Source organism: Ictalurus punctatus, chromosome 11 (genome assembly GCF_001660625.3).
Source record: "Ictalurus punctatus breed USDA103 chromosome 11, Coco_2.0, whole genome shotgun sequence".
NCBI classification, from domain to species: Eukaryota; Metazoa; Chordata; class Actinopteri; order Siluriformes; family Ictaluridae; genus Ictalurus; species Ictalurus punctatus.
The window spans coordinates 21,297,054-21,321,520 of NC_030426.2; the positions used below are offsets into that span (position 1 = coordinate 21,297,054).

At 40.0% G+C, this 24,467-nt stretch overlaps 1 protein-coding gene across 3 annotated transcripts in view; it reads left to right on the plus strand.

The window, feature by feature from the left end:
- Positions 1 to 24,467, plus strand: part of lrp8 (low density lipoprotein receptor-related protein 8, apolipoprotein e receptor) — a 210,416-nt gene that overhangs the window by 91,183 nt on the left and 94,766 nt on the right. For all 3 annotated transcript variants that reach the window (XM_017480588.3, XM_053683642.1, XM_017480586.3), the window contains exon 3: positions 8,883 to 9,005. In XM_017480588.3, the coding sequence (XP_017336077.1) occupies positions 8,883 to 9,005 (123 nt within the window). The remainder of the gene's footprint in view (positions 1 to 8,882; positions 9,006 to 24,467) is intronic.

Here is a 24,467-nt window from a genome sequence, read left to right on the forward strand (position 1 = left end):
ATCTGAAATCACCGACATCACCACAAGTTGTTTGGAAGGGTTTCAAGAAAAAAGCCTCTACTCTCATCCAAAAACAAACTCGAGCGTCTTCAGTTTGCCAGACACTACGGGAACTTCAAATGGGATCGGGTTCTATGCTCAGATGAAACCAAAATAGAGCTTTTTGCTAATAAACACCAGAGGTGCTTTTGACAATTTTTCACAGCTTTATTTGCTCATATTTACCAAGGGTATTATATTAGGTATCATATTAGTGGAGGGCACTGTACCTGTATTATTTTGTTTGGTTTTGGGGTTTTTCCCCCCATCCAGTTATCCACAAAGTAATACCACACACAAAGTGCTTCATCTGTTTAGCTTCCATATGCATTTCCTGCATGTTTTTTTTTAAACTGCTTATGAACATGCCAAACTGTCTGATTTTATTCTTACTTTGCAGGCACACAAAGTTCTAATATTAGAACAGATCACTGATGATAACCTACACCACTGGTCAGCTCATCATTTCAGTTTCCATGGTGTTTCCTAAATCTGACTTTTGAAAATCATATTCCAGTAGTGGGCAGATTATATAACAGTATAAATGAAACAGCGTAGATATTTGCCAACTGCTAGACATTTTTAAATACAGTTGACCTAAACTGCAAACATACCAAAATTGCTGCACATACAGTGGTGGGGTTGCAGAGAGCAGTATCCTGACTGATTTATGATTACGACATTATGTGTTGTCTGAACAATGATGGAGCAGGCATGCAGTCTATATAGTCAAAATTATTAGTGAGCACAGTCCTGTGGTGTAAAATCAGCATTATGGCAACCATTTGACCTCACACTGTTGCAGATTCATCAAGTCACTGAAATTCACCCTTTAAAATGAAGATGTAGAGGAATAATTGGGTCGATGTATTTATTTATACAGATATTTAAGCATATTTAAAGGGATATTAAGAGTATTAGCTGTTTTGCACTGCTGCCAGACTGGTTGGTGGCACAGCATATGTGCTTGAACATCTGGGAAAATTTGTTAGATGTCGACACTGTGGTTGAATTCTGACAAAGCAGCCAAAAAAGACCAAAAAAAAATGGATTTGGGACGAAATTGAGTTTTTCTGTCTATAATGTACTTTGACACCTCAATTTTAACCCTTGTGTGTCAATTAAAAAAAGTTACAGGCAGGTCCATAGAGGGCAAAAATGTCCATGTCATAAAAACATTATATATAATTTATTTTTTCTTCTTTCACTGACGTCAAATTTTTTTTACCAGCATCAGTTCTAATCATAATTACCAAACATTCATTCATTTTCAGAATAACCCTTTAAATGCTGGCTTGTTTACATAATGCCACAGATGTTTTTATATGAAAAAAATATATGTATATATTTTAAATTATTTTCCATATACTAAATGTTAAGCAGATTTTTTTTATTTGATTATTGTCAATGATTATATCTGTGATATGTCAATGATTCACAACAACAACAACATTAATTTAGATGCATTCGTATTTTTTACGCAGTGTCAGATTAAACAAAAAAAACAAAAACTACCACTCAGGTCCATAAAGGACAAAAATGTCCATGCCAAAAAACTGTCAGAAATATTATATATTAATTCTTTTTTTTTTCACTCTCACTGATCACTGATTTCGTTCTGATCATAACTACCAAACATTCATTCATGTTCAGAATTTTAACCCTTTAAATGCCGGTTTCTTTACATAACGCAAAAAGCTCAGTAACCTTCTTCGACTCATATACAGGAGGTGGGATTTGTGATTTCCAGTACAATATCATTTCTTTCTTTCAAACTGTTCACACACACGCATAACATTTTCAGTACACACATACAAACCACAGCTCTGATATCCGTACATACACACCCACACAATTATAGCTGCATCGTTTATTGAGTCGATCTGCAGCGCTCTATAATACAGCAGAATCAGAAAAAAAAAGGAAAAGCATGTATTTTCCCTATAGGCTAAACCTGAGAAAACACTACACATGTTTTGAAACCCTGTCAACACAATAAAAGCCTATTAACACAGAATGCATGATTTTATGCTTAACCGTCACGGGGATTAAATATTGCAGTTTGAATGGGTTTCAATGGGGACATTTTTGTCTTTAAAATCCTCAGTGTAACTATTTTGTGTACCTGGTTAAAAATAGATTTATGAATGCAAATGAAGGTGAAATATTAAAATTCCAACAAAAAATACACACCTTTTATAAAAATGACCCCGTTTGCATTAACACAGAAAAATCTTATATTCTTGCAAAGATCATGTTGTGGAAGAACAGCCTGCCTAAAGATGTCTAAAAACATCTAGATTGTATTTCCATAAAAATATGTAACTGTAAGCCTATATTGATTACGCTTCTTACTCCCTGTCTCAGCTCGTCCATATCTTCACATCTACACTCAGTTCGTGGGCAGCACTTCCCACACATGCACACTCGCATCACAAGCAGACACTCACTGATAGAGTTTAGAAAATGAATGCATGCACCTCTATTTTTCCAGCTATTTATGTGGCACATTTTATCTCCAAGAAACCCATTATGCCCTAATTTAACCTCAAGTCGACACAGATACAGTGCAAAAATGCTAAATAAATACAGTGCTGTGAAAAAGTCTTTGCCCCATCCTGATTCATTCTGTTTTTGTGTATATCTTATACTAAATTATTTCAGAAATGAAAACAATCTAAAACAAAACAAAGGCAACCTGAGTAAACACAAAAGCTAGTTTTTAAATGATAGTTATTTATTGAAGCAAAAAAGTTAGCCAATACCAACTGTCACTGTAGTTATTAATTCCCCAAATCTATGAAACTGCATTAATAATGGGGTTCAGCTGGACTAGGCACAACCAGGCCAGATTACTGCAAACCCTGTTCAATCAAATCAACATTTAAATAGAACTTTTACAGCAGCATGGAGTTGGTTAAAAGGTCTTACCACTACAGTAACACACTGTGACATAGTTGAAAGAAATTCCAGAAATGATGAGGAAGAAGGTGATTGAAATACATCAGTCTGGGAAGGGTTACAAAGCTATTTCAAAGTCTCTGTGACTCCAAAGAACCACAGCGAGAGCCATTATCTCCAAATGTAAAAAACTCGGCACAGCAGTAAACCTTCCCAGAAGAGGCCGACTTTCTAAAATTCCCCCAACAGCACAGCAACTAGTCATCCAGGAAGTGACAAAAGAGCCAAATACAACATCAAAGGACCTACAGGCCTCTCTTGTATCAATAAAGGTCACTGTTCATGGCTCCACTATCAGAAAGACACTGGGCAAAAATGGCATCCGTGGAAGAGTGGTGAGGTGAAAACCACTGCAACCCAGAAGAACATTAAGACTCATCTGAATTTTGCCAAAACACACCTTGATGATCCTCAAACCTTTTGGGAGAATGTTCTGTGGATTGATGAATCGAAAGTGTAACTGTATGGAAGACAGGAGTCCCGTTACATCTGGCATAAACCAAACCCGGAATTCCACAAAAAGAACATCATACCTACGGTCAAGCATGGTGGTGGAAATGTGATGGTGTGGGGATGCTTTGCTGCTTCAGGGCCTGGGCAACTTGCAATAATTGAGGGAAACATGAATTCTGCTCTCTACCAGAAAATCCTAAAGGAGAATGTCCGGACTTCATTCCGTAAGTTGAAACTCAAGAGCAACTGGATTATGCAGCAAGACAATGATCCAAAGCATCGGAGTAAATCCTAGTCCTCAAAGTAAGTGAAAGGCTGATCTCCAGTTATCGGAAGCGTTTGGTTGCCGTTATTGCGGCTAAATGTGGCACAACCAGATTTTAAGTTTAAGGGGGCAGTTCGTTTTTCCCATTGGTGATAGGTGTTGGATAAGTTTGTTTTGCTTCAATAAAAATAGATAAATAAATAAAAACTGTCTTGTGTGTTTACTCAGGTCACTTTTGTTTTATGTTGTATTTCGTTTGAAGATCTAAAACTATTTAGTATGAGATATACACAAAAACAGAAGAAATCAGGATGAGGGCAAATACATTTTCACAGCACTGTTAATATCCCCACTGCAGCAAAATGTGTCACACACCACCGTGGAGGCAGTAAATCTTAGCAACAAGCAGTGAATGCAAGGAACATTGCAGTGTGTGTGTGTGTGTGTTTTTTTTTTTAGAGTTTGTATGTTTTGCCCTTGAGCTTTACCCTTAACTATATCATTCTGTAGAGAGGGGGAGGTGAGGCTCTACTGGTAGTAGAACGGGAGAGAGAGAGAGAGAGAGAGAGAGAGAGAGAGAGAGAGAGAGAGAGAGAGAGAGAAGGAAAGGGACCACTTGGGTGTGTGCATGAGTGCTTTTGGGATTGCCTTATTCTGTAATGACTGGTCTCATTTTATCTCAAAAGATCTCTCAGAACTTAGATACGGCCCAGTCAGTCAGTCAGAGCTGCATTTCTCCTCGAAGAGCACATCACTGTCCTCTGATCACTTTTTAATCAGCTGCTGTGCGCATGTGAGGAGAAACCCATGGAGTTTTACAGCTTTATAATATTTCTGACTGTCAGTCAAACACATTTCTGCCAAAACTTTGGAGATCTAGATGCCAGAAGTTTACAATTAAGATATTGATTTCAATAGAAATAACATAGTTTAAACTGGTTTTAAAATTTTTGATGGTTCTGCTATATATCATGTCTGTGGGAACGCAGTCCAAAAACGTCTGAAGCGGAGCATGGGGGTGTTGCGGGTACTGTTGCTGCCTCACATCTCCAGAGTCCCTGGTTCGATCCTGAGCTCAGGTTACTGTCTGTGTGGAGTGTTTATACGTGCTCTCCTCTTTTCCATGTGGGTTTCCTCTACATTCCCCCTATGTGTAGTGTGTGTATGTGTGTGAGTGTGTGATGCCATAAAATGGACTGGCATCTCATTCAGGGTATATTCTTACCTCACGCCTAGTGTCCCCAGGATAAGCTCTGGATTTACTGAGACCGTTACTGAAAATGAACGACATTACTTCTCAGACACTTTTTTGGATTTAGCATATGTGGAACTCCATTGGCTTTTGTGGAAATCAGTCAATCCCCTCAACATGCACCTACGGCAGTGGTCACCAACCCTGTTCCTGGAGCTCTGTCTTCCTGAAGACGTTAGCTCCAACCATAATCATGCCCACCTGACCATCTAATCATTACCTTAAGAAATTCTCGATCAGATGCGTTAGATTTTGATTGGAGATGAAACCTGCAGGAAGGTAGATCTCAAGGAATAGGCTTGGTGACCACTATCCAACGTTGACTTCCTGTTTCAAAGGGAAATACATCAACAAAATGAATCAAATCATAGCTCTGAAGCCACTTCATGGCCACGTTAATTGCCATTGGCTTCGTAAAGGGGTTCTACGTAGAACTTCTGCTGATATTCAAAATTCCCTACTGTAGGGTTCTACAAAAAGACAAAATGAAAAGCTCTTCCGAATCCTAGATTTCACCTTGCATAATGGATCCTAAAGAGACTCTGAAATAACAAGGTCCCATCTAGCTCCATAAAGTGTGTTGTGGTTTGTCCTATACCTTTGGAAGAATGTTTTATGTTTTATGTAGACCCCAAGAAAGTCAGAATCATTAGCTATCTTCAAACAACTCTTAAGGAACGCACTTTTCAAACCACGTAGCTACAGCTTTTTAAACTGTTTTTAAAGCTGAACACCAGTAGATTAGAGTTCACTGAATAATATATAGAGGCACTCTATGTGGCCCAAAGCATGTTGACACCTGACCCTCACACCCATATGTGGTTCTTCCCCAAACTGATGCAAAGTTGGAAGCACACAACTGTATCGCATGTCTTTGATTGTTGTAACATTACAAATTCCCCTCTACTGGAACAAAGCGAGCTCCATGAAGACATGTCTTGCCAAGCCTGGAGTGGATGAACTCGAGTGACTTGCACAGAGCCTTAACCTCAACCTCACTGAACACCTTTGGAATGCCAACAGTGCACCAGGCCTCCTCACCCAACATCATGCCTGATTAATTCTATTGTGGCTGAATGGACACAAATCCCAAAAGCCTTCACAGACGAGTGTTGGCTTTTCAAACAGTAAAGAGTGACAAAATCTGATATGGGACGTTCAAAAAGCACACCGTTATTATGGTTAGGTGTTCAGAAATGTTTGGCTATATAGTGTACTTCTTGGTCCCAGTGATGGTTTGGTCCACCACATTTGGAAGTCTGGTCCTGTGAACAAAATTACAGGATTACCTAGACAAAGATGGATGCGATGCTGCTCTCAGATTTGGCCAAAATATGCGATCTCAGATGGTGGCTAGCCTTTTGAATGTGACCGCATTGTATCTCAGAAATGCACACATATTGCTCAGTGCTCCAGGTATTGTCTTTATCAAAGGAATACATGTAGGCTTTTCTCTGAATTGTGTTCTTTGTATGGTTTTCTGGATGGGCTGGTTTGTCTCGGTTGGCAATACACACAGTACGTCATAATCAGCGCCTCAGCTGGAATGCTGATGCCAAACCCAGTGTCTGCCTCTGAAGCAAGCTGTGCCTCAGCACCGGGGCAAATTTACTCAAATCAACAATTCCGTCAGCTGGCGTTTTCTAAAACCCTCTACATAAGCAGCCCCCCACCAGACCTGCCATCCTGCATGTACTCTCTAAAATCAGCAGCATCTGGCTCTGCTTCAGGGCACGATTTCTGCTGTTCTGGATAATTATAACAGATTTTGCAATCTCTAAGCCTTTTCTTAAGAGCACTATAATCCAGGTGAGAAGTGTAGAAGGTAGCAGTCTAGCGTAGTCACGTCCGGCTTTGTCCTTGAGATAAGGCTGGTGAAGGATCTTTGGTAATTAACAGGGGCTTGCCGCTAGCTGGCCACCTCATTTTGTAATCCCAAGAGGAACTGAACCTGTAGCCCTGCAGTCCTGGTTTTAGAGGGAGATAAGGAAGAGAAATGCTAAAGTCTCTGCTTTTGTGGGAGAGTCGGTGCAGAAGATAGAAGGGGCTTAGATTAAATGATCTTGGGCTGTTGGGAGACTCATGGACATGGATTTGAGCGCTGTTCCAAAGGAGAAATGGCTTTTCCTATCTATTGAAGCGTTTATCTCACGTAAGGTTTGACAGTGTTTATTCTATTTTCTGGTTTTTACCTTCTCATTTTCATAACGCTAAAGGTCCTGATGAAATGGCTTACAAGCAGCCATTTAATGCAGTTTGTTGATGTAGAAGTCACAGTGATGGCGTGTTGCAGTACTTGACTGATTTACAGCCAGCCGCATTTGAGATATGCCACACTCCAACTCAATTTAAACAAACTTGACGGTAGCTTAGTGAGCTAGCTAAATATGGAGAGTAATGAGTTTAACAAGAGCCTTTTTTCAACTGTGGAGGATTTCTTATCACCACCTTCACCCACACCTGTCAAATTTAACAAGGATGATATTATAGACTTGGAGATGCCATGTTTGTTTTTTTTGGAGTTTTCTCGTACGTATTTGAGACGAGGTCAACCATCAGGGGCACAAATGGTGATGGAGAACATCAGGGGCATCAGCAGGAGTGGTGGATAAAATCATACTAGTTACTCTTACTGCTGGAGGAGCACCAATTGCGTATAAAGATAGAAATGTGTTAATCATTCCGAGGGTGAATTTTTCAAGTCGTTAAAACACTCCTGCAAAAAGTCACATGACTGTGAACTCGCACAAATTCCATCCTCTTCAAAATGAAGAAAATTCAGCCACTTGTTTTCCTCAACCAAGGGATGGTTGGAAAAGGGAATAGTGTGCAGGAAGAAGTAAAAGTCCAAAAACGCAGTGACAAACCATGTCCGTGGCTAACAAATTGCTTCTGTAGAGCAAGACGCGCCCCCTCTGGGGGATGGGCATATATGTTCTAGAGGGCATTTAATTGGACGAGCACAAAAAGAGTACTAGTGCTAGGAAAAATCATCAAAATATTTCGTAATTTTCTTGGAAGTGATGAACTAGAAAATAATACAAAACTAGAATATCTCTAAAACTAGTTATTTGAACTTTTTTATTCTTAAATATTCTCTCTTATTGACATCCGTAACATTAAGGGACATGGAGAAAAAGCCCTGAAACACCAAATTTGATTCGACTCAAAGACCTTTTAAATACCACGTTTCATTTATCGACTTTTGATAATAAATAGTAATCAATAAATTCCGGCTTTTGACGCCATACGTGATGGATCGTTTCAAACAGGTGTAAATGTTTGTACTATTGCTGACTGATGCTTTTCTGGATGGTCCTCGAGGGATCTGTTGAGCGGCTAGCCAGTCAGTCTGCCCTCCCTTGGGCGCTTTTACACTTGCTATAAATTTCAGGGATTCCCATTTTCTTTTTTTTGTTTATCACTACACACATTCCCAGACACATACACGCTCACAACCACCCTGTATTCTTTATGTTTACCTACGCTGGTATAATGGGTCTCAAAGGAGCAATCATTCAGTTCGTTGAAGGCCTTTTCACAAGGTAAAGGTCTTAACAAGAGAGGAGATGCCACTAAAGGCACATTAAGGCACATTTAATTTGTCGTTTGTAATTTGGAAATCACATAGGAGGCAAGGATATAGCTTTTAATGCATATGTTTCTTTTCTCTTTTGTACTCCAGGGCAGCTTTTGTCAGTGGGATTGAATAGAGAGTTTTTGTGATTTGTGAAATGTTCCAGATTTAGAGGGCTGAAAGTATGTCCGGAGAGTTTTTATAGAAAATAGAACGTACTGTATATGTAATGTGATATTAATATGAGCTGACTATAGTAAAAAAATAATTAGCTTTTTTTATATAATAAATGAAATGTCTTTTTTTTTTTTTTGTCTTTTTTTTTTTTGGTGCAGTGAAGACCACATGTTCTTCGGCAGATTTTACCTGTAAGAGCGGACAGTGTGTGCCAGCTCGCTGGAAGTGTGACGGAGAGCCTGAATGCCTAGACGAATCTGACGAGGCTGAATCTACCTGCAGTAAGTGATGTGTGTCAGTGCACGTATAAATAACGCTATCCTACATGGACCTTCAATCAGACGTTGTATTTGCAGTATAAATATATCTCACAGTTCACTGAGGAATAGAGAGTAGTCAGCATGTTTACAACTATTTGTGCAAAACTTTTTAGAATTGGATTTAATGCTTACTTTGGCATCGAAGCAGACACAAACTTGTCTAAACCAAAATATCAGTATATTTCTCTTATATATTGCTCACCCATATTGTTCACCCTTGGGCTAGGAAATAATCATTTGAGTGTTACACTCACCATACACCTGTACTCCTCCACATTCCTGCAATCAGCCAATCACGTGGGAGCAGTGCAGTGCATGAACTCATGCATATACAGGTCACATGCTTCAGTTAATGTTCACGTCAAACACCAGTATGTGGAAAATATATGATCTCAGTGACTTTGACCTTGGCATGGTTGAGTATTTCAGAAACTGCTGATCTGGGATTTTGGCACACAATAGCATTTAGAGTTAACACAGAATGGTCCGAAAAACAAACAAACAAAACAAAAAAAAAACATCCAATGAGCGGCAGTTGGAAGGATGGAAATTCCTTGTTGATGAGAGGGGTCAGAGAAGAATGGCCAGATGGAGTCAAAATAACTGGAAGGCTACAGTAATTCAAATCACCACTCCTTACAAGCGCATTGAGCAGAAAACACATCACAGCGTCTCAGAACACATCAACCTTGAGGCTACAACAGTTCGCTTCATCAACGAGGCAGAACTGCCAATGTTGTAAAGGCGCTCACATATTTATTTATTATTTATTTACAGCATTTGGCACACACCCTTATCCAGAGTGACTTATATTTATCTCATTCATACATGTGAGCAGTTGAGGGTTAAGGGCCTTGCTCAAGGACCCTTGGCAATGCTGCGGTTTGAACTCATGACCTTCCGATCAGTAGTCCGACATCTCTGAGCCACCACTGACAATATATATTCCAGGGGTCTGAGCAGCTCAGCCTTCTGCACAAATCCAGTTCCCGCAACAACGAAGCAGAGAAAAGCTTACGTGTTTCTTCTCAGAGGGCTCTGCATCAGGCTCTGTGTCTGATATTCACTTCAGTCCCTCAGTCCCTGCTGTAACTGTGCGGTGTCAGAGGAAAATTGACTCTAGATGTAAATACTGCTGAATGAGTAGACAGCAGTATTTGTATAGACTGCATGCTACAAGCATCACTATTGGCAATACACTGGAAGTTAGGTAAGGCTTAATGAATGCTTGTCGGTGATGCCCCAGTCCCAAACTATTTGAGTATTGATCACTGTCCATCATCCAACTCTTATCTCAGCTGGGCCGAATAAACAGCTTGACATCCTGTCCTGAAATATTCAATTCAATTCGATTTGTATAGCGCTTTTAACAGTGGGCATTGTCTCAAAGGAGCTTTGCAGAAACATATAAACACAGGATACAGATAAGGACACAGGACATAGGATAAGTGTGTAGATTTATCTCTATTGAGCGAGCCAGTGGTGATGGTGGTGAGGGAAAAACTCCCTATGATGTTTAGAGGAAGAAACCTTGAGAGGAACCAGACTCAGAAGGGAACCCATCCTTGAAGTCTGTTTGTTGAACTAGTCCACTGTTCGCTAAAGGAGACCTGAGTGCAAAACCGCATGTGGTAATTGCAGTCCCGAGGCCATCGCACCAACCACAAAAAAACTTCAACGACTTATAACAAGTTATTATTTAATGAAATCATAAAATTATAAATGTTGGTATTCTGCGTCCATACTGCTACACGCTGAATCCAACAATAGGCGATGTTGAGAATAGTAATAACTCAAACACTGAAATCTCCGTCACCCAAGGTGTGCTTCAGCACACACTCATTTGATAATACAAATGAACAAAAAACAAAATGAGCAAGAAACTGATGTTCGGCAAGAAAACGAGCAGATGGGAATACTCTAGCAGATCTGAAGGAAACTCTTTTTCATATGGATTTTTATACAAAACAAACCCAAACAATGGGATTTCGAGAAATTTCAGCTTAGAAATGATCACGCTAGGATTTACATATTTAAAACGGACTCAGAGAGCAAACCTGGACATGCACGGTTTTCTTATGATCCATTCCACTGTCCTGTTAACTCACATTAGATTTTAGGAATGTATTATATAGGTGGACTGGGCTTAGTGTATACGTGTATAGAGATTTTTTTTACTACCGTGCTGTCTTAATATTTGACACGCTCAATTCCTCGTTAGGTTTTACTGTAGGTTTAACTGTAAATCACGTACCAGCGAGGAAACACTATTTACATACTAGGAAAAAAAAAAAAACATTCATGTAATAAATAATAATTTACGTTTTTTGGTTGCTATTTTATTATCAGTTTTTCAAGCATGTCAGCCTGGCAATTAATTTTTTCTTTACGGAGTCTTGAGTTGCCTAGAATGAAGAACTAACTCGCACGGTGCATTCGAATTGAACATCTCTGATATCTGGAGACGCCCTGAAAACAAACCTGAGCTATATATAAGGAGACTGTGTGAGATAATTTATTAACAAATACAAGGTTTTCAATTAGTGTCAGGGAAATAGTTTATCATTACTCTGTGCTTTTCTAGAATATTTGAAAATAATGTTAATTATTAGACCATATCTATTTTCTTTTAATGGACTGATAACATTGTTCCGCCTGCGTGAAGTCGACCCCCCACCCAATGCAAAACGTCGGCAAAATAGTCTCAATCGTTTCGTTTGTGCGGGTTTGTGCCGTAAAAACGCTCGTTGGTGCTGCTTCGGTTTATAGGTAATATTAAAAGAATATTTATAGGTCATTCTGAGGTCACTCAGCCCCCATACATGCTCCAAATTCACCCCAAACAGTCTCGTTTGTTTGTACTTTGTGCTGATTTGTGCCTCTAAAAGCTTTTATCTTAGCATGTTGGGGGGGGGGGGCTTTTTCAGCGGATTCTTTTCTGCTCTCTCACATAAGTTCTTCTTCCACTCAAACAATCTTCTTGGGGTTTGTACCAAAATCCACTCCAAATGTTTCAGGTTCTTTGCTAATGGTGCTGTGGTGGTACGAGACCCTCTCACGCTGTGCTCAGACTGATAATACAGGTGAATAATGGTGAAAAATGGCCGCAGCTCAGCGGATGTACCGCGCGCTGTCAAAGTCTTGATCAATGGAGATGGCAGCACACTCATTATTGTTGCATTAAAAAGTAATAAACAGTAGCATGGGTTCATGACTTTCTACAAAAGCAGCAGCTTGTCTAGGTCATACAGCAGCGTGATTATGAATAATGAAATCGAGGTCTCGTCTCAATCGTCGGTGAGTTAATGAGTTTGCATCGAGAGCTCTAGTCCCTCTGACCCCACAAGCAGGGTTTTAAGGGTGTACAGTCATATAACTACACAATGGAGGAGGTTGCATTCATGCAGTTATTGAGTAATTTACTCTTCAACATGTCCGAATAGCCTCGTCACTTTTCATTTCGTTCCAACTGAAGAAAACGTCAGTGAATCACAGTGCCTTCTGATTCTCCTAATATACCTTCCATCAGTATGCACTCCGGTACGGAGGTTATAATCGCATCAGCGTCGTATTAAGCTCTTAATAGACAAGCCCCATCTATATTTCTGACCTTATTTATTTGCATTCAGCTCGCATGTCTCTCAGGTCTGCCAATAAAGCTCTCCTACATGTCCCACGGTCACGTCTTAAATTAAAAGACGACCTGGCATGTGCATGTTGCTGCTCCACGTTTACGCAATCAGTCGCCACCGGACATTAAGAGCGCTCCCTCGATCATTATTGTTCAATCTAGACTTAAGACACATTTTTACTCTTCGGCCTTCCCTGGTTATTTAACGTCCTGATTAGCAACTGTTATCTTTTATTTATTTATTTTATTTCATTGTATATTTGATATTTGTATTTTATAATATTAGATATTTGTATTTTATAATAGTTTCTGTACAGCACTTTGGTCAGTGTCAGCTGTGTTTTAGAAATAAAATGTACTTATGTACTTATTAACCATGTTTTGAAAGTTTATACGTATACATCTAAACATACGAACTAGATTACAAGGTGAAATTAGAAGAAAAAACGTCTTAAGGGCTCTGTCAATGTCTTTTCATTATTAGCTTTTTACTTATAAGTCCACGAATCTCCAATCATTTAGTTCATTTCTGTTTCCTGGCTGATGTGTCTTTGGCCAGGACTATATTTGGTCAGGGGTTTTCAAACTTTTTGCAGCCAGGTACTCCTTCATCTATAAAATGATTTCCACTGTCCCCCTCAGCACAGATTTATTATTTACATAAACCAAATGGTCAAATGTTAAGCTCCTTATTTAAATATGTACCATGATATTTTTGGGTATTCATTGGAGCCAAGGAGCATTTTATTCCTGAACTTTCCATCAACAGAGCATGGCTCAATTTAACATTTATTAATAGGCCTATTGTGTTTAGGTATTTAAGGGTTGGATTAGACTTTCAATGAAATGAACTCCCTTGCTATACTTCATGGACCACTGGGAGTCCCATTCCCCACTTTGAGAATCACTCAGTGCGTTTACACGGACAACAATAATCCGATATTAACCCGATTAAGACGATACTCTGATTAAGAAACTAGCATGTAAACAGCCATTTTTAATTACCTTAATCCGATGAAGGTCATACTCGAAGTAAACACAAATCGAATTGAGACATGTGGAGTATTCCCGTTTTAGTCGCGTTATCGACGTGTATTACAGACACGTACACACCTTAATCATATTACTAACGTCGTGTGAGAGTTTTCACCGCATTTTGCGACAGGACACGATCACACACGGCAGCGCTCAACCGTTTCACGGCAAACAAGAGAGCACGGCTGCGTCCCAGACCGCGTAGTCACCTACCAAACAGTAGGCGAAACACATGCATACGGTAGGCAAAATACAAGTATCTCGGCTACTATACAGTAGGTAAGTACGCGGTTTGGGACGCAGCCCACGGCTTCAAGCAGTCGTCTATTTGCACGTATAGCGCGGCAAGTAATTAACCGCACTTGAAGCGATCGTAAAAATTTTTTTTCATAAAAACACCCAAAACTGTATACATTACCATAACGAAGACGAACCGTATGTCGATACGTGGAATTCTGGAGGGAACGCCGGGCCGGCGTGGCGTGGCGACGTAATGACGTGTGCTGTTAATCGATCTATGTTCTATAACACGTAAAATGGCTAGATGAAAGGAGTATTTTAAAAGCCACTCATGTAAACACCTTAATCAGAATGTTCTCTTATTCAGAATAAGGTCAGTAATTACATTTCTGCTGTCCATGTAAACGTAGTCACTGATGTAAGTGACCTCGTGTCGAACAAAAGAGAGCGATCTGTTATAATCCATCTGCTTTTTCAACTCTCACTTTTTCTCTAGACACAGAAACTGAAGCGACTTCTTTCCTGCTTACTCGGCCCGCTCGTGACCATGAGCAGAATTTTTAACGGGTTAATGAAATCATTTTAATGTAGTAGTTTGTGTGATAGTTCTACCTCACGTTTGTATGCAATTAAAGGAATGATAATTAGCAGACTGATTTCACACCTGATGTACGAGGAAGCAGGAGTCGAGTGCACGCAAACAGCGAGCTTAACTTATTTTCAGTGTTCTCTAAGAGTTCTGTGCCCTGAGAAATATGTCATTCCTTCCATTCCTACTTTTCTAACGGTAGCACTGTTGATGAATTGCTGCCTGCGGGGGGAAGGGGGTTGGCACTATTTGCATTTGCTCACTTTTATCCAAAGCAACTTGCAACTGAGATTTGAATTCACAACGTTATGAGCCCAGAGCCTTAACCATGGTGTCACAGCTTCCTTCCATCAAGCAATATGCGATCGTTATGTATGTAGCTGAGGTTATATCTATAATCAGTTGTCAAGCTGTCATGGTGCCATGTGAAATGAAGGCAATAGTTATAACGTGACTGAATCAGTAATCTGATAGCATATAAAAGCACACAGATTATTCAAAACCTCCTAAAATGAACTCTCGGTCCCACTTTGGTGTCTTTATTAGCTGTGTAGTTACACAAAAAACTATACAGCAAATCAGCCATGACATTTAAACCACCGACAGGTGATGTGAACAATATCGATTGTCTCGTTACAATGGCACCTCATAAGAGGTGGGATATATTAGAACAGTCAGTTCTCACAGAAGCAGGAAAAATGGGCACACGTAAGGATTTGAGTGACTTTCAAAAGGGCCAAATTGTGACGACTGGGTTAGAGCTTCTCCAAAACGGCAGGTCTTGTGGGGGGTTCCTGGTGTGCAGGGGTTAGTACCTACCAAAAGTGGTCCAAGGAAGGGCAACCGATGGACCAGCGACAGGGTCATGGGCACACAAGGCTCATTGATTCGTGTGGGGAGTGAAGGCTAGCTCGTCTGGAAGCACAAATTGCTGAGAAAGTTAATGCTGGCTAAGATAGCAAGGTGTCAGAACACACAGTGCATCGGAGATTGCTGTGTATGGGGTTGCGTAGCCGCAGACCGGTCAGAGTGCCCATGCTGACCTCCTTCCTCTGTCGAAAGTGCCTACAATGGGCATGTGAATATCAGAACTGGACCATGGAGCAATGAAGATTCTAAAGTGTGTACAGTAACTGTGGGGTATGTAGGAAATGTCAAATTTCAGATTGATCTTAATGCAATTCATTTAGTTAGGTTAGTGTGTTACAGCACAAATGTGGTACAGAAATGATATGTCTTTAAATGTCTTTAAAATCTCATGATACACTTGTGTAGTCTTAAAAGCCAAAGCTGAACGTGATAGAGATGGATTACAGAAAACCTTTTATGTAAGTCCACACGTGTAAGAGCGCATACGTCCTCAGAAGTTATTTTATAGTTAATTATAGGGATACATGAATCCCAATTTCAGACTGAGTATGAGTGCATGTATTTTGATACCAATAGTGCTTCAAAAATGAGTAAAACTACTTCGTTTTGAGCAATCAGAGGCACCATGGGGCATCATGAAGCATTTTATTTAGCTCTGTTTATGTTTCCCTTGTTAATTGTCATGAAAAGCTCACACGTGTATTTATTATTGTGTCGTGAGACACACTGTCTTAAATATAGCAGTACAAGATCCTGGTTGCATATTCAGAATGAGCTCTACCGCTTCTTACACACTAGGGCTAGAACATTCGGAGCATAACGTTTGCGAGTGGGAACCTGACTGTCTCACAGCTTGCTTAGTTAATAATCAAATAAAGAAATCTGCCCAGCAGCCTTGTTTCATTTGACACGCATGAACCTGGAGCAATTTCTACTGAAACAGCCTATAGTACACTACCGCTCAACTTTCTCACATTTCCAGAAGTCAGAACATGTACATAGCCTAGCTGTAAGAAGGGTAGTTACTGTAAACTACCATATAGACGAGCATTCTGGTTTCTCCAGTGGCTGGCTTGACCACGGTTTAAAACACAGGTTCAAAGTCACACTCGCATCTAAAAAAAAACCCCAAACCATTCCGAAGCACATGATGTGTTGTGCTGGCAGTGGACATTCATTTCGGTAGGATGAGGAAATATACTAAATAAAATCACGGTTTTTCTAATTTGCTGGTGCATTTGAGGTGGATGATGAGTCTAATTTGTTATTTAATCACTGAAGGGACAATCTACTTCAAACAGTCTTTCCATATTAATAGCGTTGCCATAAAATACACGTATAACACTGAAAAGGATCAAAATAACATGTTAATAATAGGGAAAATTATACACCTTATATTATAAATCCTGATCTAAATTTCTCTTGCCATTACCAAATAAATGTATTAAAATGAATCACGACGTACGTTCCGATCTTGATCATGTGTGCGTTAACATAGACTAGGCTTATGTCATACTGTAGTATGACAGGACAAGCCACTTTAGAGCGAATCTGTTTATGTTAGCCGAGAGGTCACCCCTGTCTCATGCTGACGGTGTTGGATTGAAGAAGCAAATAAACCTCTTGCTTGTTTGTACATTCAGAAAGCACGCACAGAGCCATTCGCATTCTATCATACGACAACACCGCATTTTCTTGTTACCTTCAATCAGGGTCAGGTCAATATAGGAGTCTCTCCACGAAAGTTCTCTAAAACACTAATCATATGTCTGTCTGTCTCTTTGACCATTCTGCTTTGATTACTTTGTAATTAACACGTTGAGTGAACCTCTGAAATACGGCTGCCTCCATCACCGATCCTCATTCAGCTAAAGAAATGCCTCTGATTGAATCGATTTTCCTCGTAAGCGTTCCTGCAAAGACTCCTGCAAACAGATTAACGGAAAGCCAGGAGAGACGGCATCTCAGGAACTAATAATTACTGAATATGAGAATGAAATGCTGTTAGAGAATATTAATAGACAAATTAGAGAAATGGAAAAGAAAAAAGTTATTTTTTCTTAATATAACCACCATGGAAACTTCATTTTCATTGATAGGGGACATTGCTGACCTTTAAAAGTCAAACATTTGTCTTTGTCAAATTATATCTCAGTTGGTCCCAAGTATATTAAAATATTGACAGATTTTTTTTCCCCTCTCCTTTTATTCTCTTTCCCCTGCTGTGGAGATAAGGAGCCATTTTGAAAGTGAAAATAGTTGCCGAAGCCAATTTGGACCAGAATTAACAATCTTATACAGCGTACAAAGAAGTCAGTGGAGGAATTCCTAGCGATGCGTACGCTATAATGTAATGGTAATTTATTTCCCATTTATTTATTTATTTATTTCACATTATTTCTAATTATTATGAGTTGCAGTGTACTATGTATGGTTACACATATAAGCTTTACAATTGCACACACACATTCACAAACTCATACACAACTAGGGGCAATTTAGCATCGCATGACCATCTGCATGCATGTTGATAAGTGGTGGGAGGAAACCAAAGAACTCCGAGGAAATCCATAGGGAGAACATGCAAAGAACCAGCACAAAGACAGTAACTTGAGAGCAATATCGACCCGGAAGACGTGAAGTGGCAACACTACCTGCTGTGTCACAACGCTGCCAGACAGGGTGCTTTATTTCAGACAATTGTTAATGAGATACCTAACAACGCAATGCAATCCCTCACCATGTCAATATCAGAACTGGTTTAGCTTTATTAATCATACCAGTAGTCTGCTCAGGAGACACAATATTGATATAGAATAAGAACCATTTCTGTGACATTTGTGATTGTGAATAGTGTAAAATATTTTTTTATCAGCAGTTTAGGCAACAAGAATGAAATGTTTTTAATAAACTGTGAAGTTAAAAGAACCGCCATCACTTAGTAAACACAGACGAGGCTTCTAGGCGACGTGAGTTTCGATCAAATCTCTTTATTTTTTATTTTTGGTCTGTTTGTTTTCAAATGCACAGCCGCGAAATTTGCTAATCACACCACAGTCCCTGAACTCTGAGATGCTAAACAAAGGCGGTCAGAGTAGACTTGCCTTTTTTATTTAGCCTCTGGTCTTTTAACATCTGCTGCAGATGTTCTACCGCTCACTCGTGACGAGTGTTATTTTCTTCACAGTGATGTGCTGAGATACTAAGATGGGGGCAGATGATGACACCAGCACTAATATGAATGTAAAGAAGGTGTGGGGGGAGGATATGGATACGGGAAAATATACTGAATCTTGTGAACACTACCCTGTTCCAAATGTCATACATTTCTTAATATTGACTGTGGCACGGTGGCTTGGTGGTTAGCTCGTTTGCCTCGCACTTCCGGGTTTGGGGGTTCGAATTCTACCTCTGCCCTGTGTACGTGGAGTTTGCATGGTCTCTTGTGCTTCGGGACTTTCCCCCGAAGGCGGGTATCCCCCGCCTCGTGCCCCGACGCTCCCTCGTGACCCTGTGTAGGCTAAGCGGTACAGAAAATGGATGAATGGATGGATGCTCCTTCGATGTATGCTATAACATGATTGGTCAGGGCCCTGTGACGACTGGCAACCCATCCAAGATGTATTCCTGCTTAGCTTACAGTTTTCCTAGGATAGTCTCCAGAAAAAAACACTTACTGGAGATGAATAAATAAGGAATGAAAGATTCATAAGGTGTAAAAATAAAAATAAAAATAAATAAGTTATCCCTTAGGACGTCTATGGAACAATAGCAAGCAGCACTGTTTTTTATTTATTTATTTTTTTTTTTATTTTTTTTTTTTAAACAAGCTGTATTCTGCCCACCTTCATCCTTGCAGCCTAACTACATGTTTTTCCATCTAAACTATCTGTTCGTCTGGGAATCGTTGCTCGTTTAACATTTTATGAACATTTAAAGAAAGCCTCTATCCTGCCTCTTAAATCTCTCTTTCTTCCTTCCCCCCATCTCATTTCCCGTCATGCCTCTGTCTCAATTATCCTTTTCAAGTGAGCCCTGAATTACAAGCCCATGCAGCTACATTTTGAAAGTGTCTGCACAATTTTTTCCTGTGTTTATTGTTTATATTTGGCTTATTAGTAATTAAGAACCGAAAGCCAAGTTCACACTGCATGCTGTAATGAGTTCTACCGAGTCAGGAGACAAAAGCCAGAGCCGTTATATGCACCTCCATAGTAGTTTTTGCTGCTTAATTATTTTAATATCAGGGTCGGATCCAGTCAAATGCACCGGATGGGTTCAATTTCATGCTTCAGGTGGCGGTTCCCTAAAGTAATTTCCCATGTGGCCGCACTCTCTGCACTGTCTGCGCCAGCCCTCTTGCCCAGTTGTCCTCTCCTGTCCTGGCGTACACTTTGGACCCTCGGCGTGGCCTGATTGCTTCTTAGCAACGTCACCAAAGTAGGCACTTTAATTTCACTCCTATCAGAGCTGATTTTCCTCACCGAGTGTAAACACCATTGTTCATTTGCTGACTACAGAAGCTTTCCCATTATGCACCGCCGGATTTCTGAGCACACCAATTTCGCTGACTCTTTCTTCTCTTGTAACTAACGCTAAGTAGAGGAGTACTCCGTACAAATGTTAGAGAGGTAAAGCACCCAGTTTTACAACACACAACAGAACGAGAGCTGTGAGGAGAGTAGTAAAGAGGCGGGTAGTATGGATTTTTCATGTCATTGGTTGAGGCATCGAAGATACTCTGATATCTATTTGTAGCTTTGTGTGCGTTCTTTGGCTTACACTGTACACTTGGCACTGATTGTGTGTGTGTGTGTGTGGTGGTGGTGGTGGGTACATTTAACAGAACAGATTTGTTAACGTAAGCCTAAAACTCACTTTGGGAATACTAACTGTGTGAGCGACTTACTACAACCGAAATTCAGGTATTGAATTTGTTGCAGACAATTTCGTAAGTCAAAGAAAAGATTAAATACAATTTACTCAGTCAAACTAATGAATAAGTCGATCTATATTATGGGTTCGTATTTAAAATTTTGAGAAGGTTCCTCAAAATGATGACTTCTTCCTGCTGTGGTCATGGTTTCATAAGTAGTAGCTATGTAGTTTTTCATACTAGCTAGTTAGAACAAATTAAATAACGCACTAATCAGTGTGCAAATTGGTTATTTGTTTTATGTACTAGGCCAGGGGTTCCCAAACTTTTCCAGGGCAAGGCCCCCCAATGGCATTAACATTTGACCGCCCCCTGGCAGCCCCCACTTTGAAAACCACTGTTCTAGGCTTTGTACTAGCTTTGTGCGCTTGCTTAGTACATTCACTAGAGGCAGCAACGAACTCCTTCCAATCTTTATTTTTCTTGTAAATGTCTCTATGTGCATTTAGAAGACAAAGAAGCTTTTATTTGTCACGTATACATTACAGCACAATTAAATTCTTTTCTGTGCATATCCTTGCTAGGAGGTTGGGGTCAGAGTACAGGCTCAGCCATGATATGACACTCCTGCAACAGAGAGAGAGTTAAGGGCCTTGCTCAAGACCCCATACAGCGCCAGCTTGGCTGTGCTGGGGCTTGAACCTGTAACCTTCTGAGCAGTAACCCAGAGCCTTAACTGTTGAGCCATCAATGCCCCACCAGTAAATGTGAACTAACTGCAGGTCGGAACTAATCTTGAGTGGGACACTGAAGACCCATTGGACCACACACAGCAGAGGATTGCTCTGAGGGACCATTTGAACCAAGTGCATTTATCACATTACCATTTCATACCTAATGTGCAAAGAGTTGAGAATATCACATTTAAGTTTTCGCGCTGTTGCTTGCTTCTGTCGCTGGAATCGTGGTTCAGTGTCGCACATGTACTCATAAAATGACTGGTCACCTGACACTTTGTTGGTTGCTAGTGTGAACAGTTTGAGGTATGAATAGAATGTTTAAAACCCAAGCAACACTGCTGCATTTGATACACTCATACCCACACCACCATTTTTTTTTATTGTTGCTTGTTCTTGATGAGTGACTCTCACACTATGAAGTGCTCAGCATGTTGGGAACAAGCTGCCAGTGTTCAAATGTTAAAGGTCTCTGTTCCTTGGAGGGTGAGTTAATTGGCAAATGGCCTGGAAACACACATTCTCATCCACTCTGTTCATCCCCCTCAGCGTTGGGGGTGTCCGTTAGAGTCCAGACACAGGGGTGGCTTCGGTGTGTCCGTGCATGCGCATGTATGTGTTAGTGAGGCGTAATTGGTTTTGTGTGGCTTTGTGGTTACAGATCATGAATAATTTAACTGGCACATCTATGGCCATTTAATGTCACCTCTAGATGTCTTAAGGAAAAAAAGACAATTGAGCATGCACATGCAAAAGGAACTTTTCTAAGCCTATATGAGCTTCCTGGGGGAATTCACCTCTCACCCCTGCATTGATCTCTGAATGCATCATGGAAGGAAAGGCTACCTTACACATCTGTATTTTGCCCATGTCAAGCTTTTAAAGCTATTTTTATTGATTACACCCATTTCTCCCACTTCTCCATGACATTACATGGGCAATGCATGAGATGTAAAGTTTGAAGGATGGCTATATGTTTTCAGTCTGGACTTAAACTCTGAGACTGTGTCCGAATCTCGAACACTAATTGTAAGGTTGTTCCATAACTGTGGGGCTTTATAAGGAAAGCTCATCCTCCTGCTGTAGCCTTCACTATTCGAGGTACCACCAAATAGCCTGCACCTTTTGATTGAAGTAGGTTTGGCGGATCATAAAAGACCAGACGTTCGCTCAGGTACTGTGGCGCGAGACCATTCAGTGCTTTATAGGTCAATAGTAGTATTTTATAATCAATGCGAAATTTTACTGGGAGCCAATGCCATGTGGATAATATCGGGGTGATATGATCATATCTGGTTCTAGTATAGACTCTTGCAGCTGCATTCTGGACTAACTGGAGTTTGTTCCTTTACACATTGCTCAACTTTATTAAGCTGCTGTCTGTCGTCTGGCTTCGCTGAAACATACAGCTGTGTGTCGTCAGCATAACAGTGGAAGCTAATTCCATGTTTACGAATCATTTGACCCAGAGGTAGCATATATAAAGTAAAGGTCTTCATCCACTCACCACACCAAGCCCTTATTTATAATTCATAGCACTATTGTTGTTACTTAATCCCCTCTATAAATTTGATTGGATTTGCCTAACAAGGCTAAAAATCATTGTGTATCTCATGTACTAAATTAGACTGCTGAAAAGAAGTGGCTGCTTTCATGCATTAATCATTACACAAGTCTTTGCTCTGTGTCATCACCCTCGGAGGATTTCAAACAGGGGACGGCTTTTATTGAAATATCACAGTGAAGAGGATTGCAGGAGATTACAGGCTAGAAAGCATGTGCTTACATCTACTGATGAAACTCATTCAAGCCAGATATACATAATGCAATCAATCACATTACCAACATTAGCCCTTTGTCGCAAAGCGGCTATTGTCAATTACAGCTTTGAGACATCTATAGGAACAGCTAAATCGGTATTTGCAGCATTGTGGTTCTTAGCAAATCATCTTCAATTCCCTTTGAAGTTACAAGGGTCCAATTTTCAATGGGATTTACAGGAGATTGGATAGGCGATACAAGGCTTTCTTGAGTTGTCTTCCATCTCCCCAGACTGAGTTTCTTAGCTCACCATTTCATGTTGCTCTCACCTCTGTACTTCACTGTAGTTCAGTGTGGTAGGATCCTGCGCACAACCCGTTTAAGGTTCTTCGTTTGACCAAAGTATATTGTTCCAAAAGAGAACTAATTTGTCTAAATGCTTCTTCTTCTTTTTTTTAAGTGTAGGAGGACTTTTGCATGAGGTGTAAGAGCAGAGATTGCAGTGCAGTTCACCGCTTGGTGTTCCCTGTGTCATTTTTGTTCCTGCTGCTTTCAAGTCATTCTGAAACTCTTTTCGAGTGACTGCTGCCTTCTCTCTTACCTTCCTTATCATTAGTCTGAGAGTGTGTTGTGAAATCTTGCATGGTACACCTGACCGGAGACGATTAGTTGTTTTTCCAGAACCTTTCCACCTACATATTAAAAAAAAAAAAAGAAGAAGAATTGTAATGACAGGGATATTTACGGTCTTTGCTATGGCTCTGTAGCATTTCCATTTGAGTGTAAGTCCACCTCTGAATGGCTCGAAAAAGTTACATCTGCCGTAAACCAAACAGAATTCCGCAAAAAGAACCTCATCCATGGTGGTCAAGCATGGTGGTGGTAGTGTAATGGTGTGGGGATGCTTTGCTGCTTCGGGGCCTGGGGAATTTATAATAATTGAGGGAAACATGAATTCTACTCTCTACCAGAAAATTGTAAAGGAGAATGTCCGGTCTTCAGTCTGTAAGCTGAAACTCAAGCACAACTGGATTATGCAGTAAGACAATGATCCAAAGCATAGGAGTAAGTCCACCTCTGAATGACTAATAAAAAAAAAGCCAAATTAAAGTTTTGGAGTGTCCTAGTGAAAGTCCTGAGTTGAATCAATTTAGATGCTCTTGCAGGACCTTAAACAGGCAGTTCATGCTCGAAACCCTTCAGTGTGTCCGATCTAACGCAGTTCTGCAAAGAAAGCAGCACAGCGCTTTGAAACACTCATCTACAGTTATCGGAAGCGTTCGGTTGTAGTTATTGCAGCTAAAGCTGGCACAACCAGATTTTAAGTTTAGGGGGGCAATTACATAGGTGATAGGTGTTGGAGAACATTTTTTTTTTTTTTTTTTTTGCTTCAATTAAAAAAATAATAATAATAATAAAACTCTATTGTATGTTTACTCGGGTTGCCTTTATTTTGTTTGAAGATCTAAAACTATTTAGAATGAGATATACACAAAAAAGAAGAAATCAATATTTTGCGCATTGTATATTGAGAAGGAGATAATGAAGATGGCATAATAAGAGATAGGGATAATGAAGATGGCATAATGTAAGTCTTAGAGGTGTAGAGATGTGTTTAAAGTTGGTCTTGGAAAGAGGAGAGGCTATATACAGTATATACAGGCTATATACACTCTGATCAGTG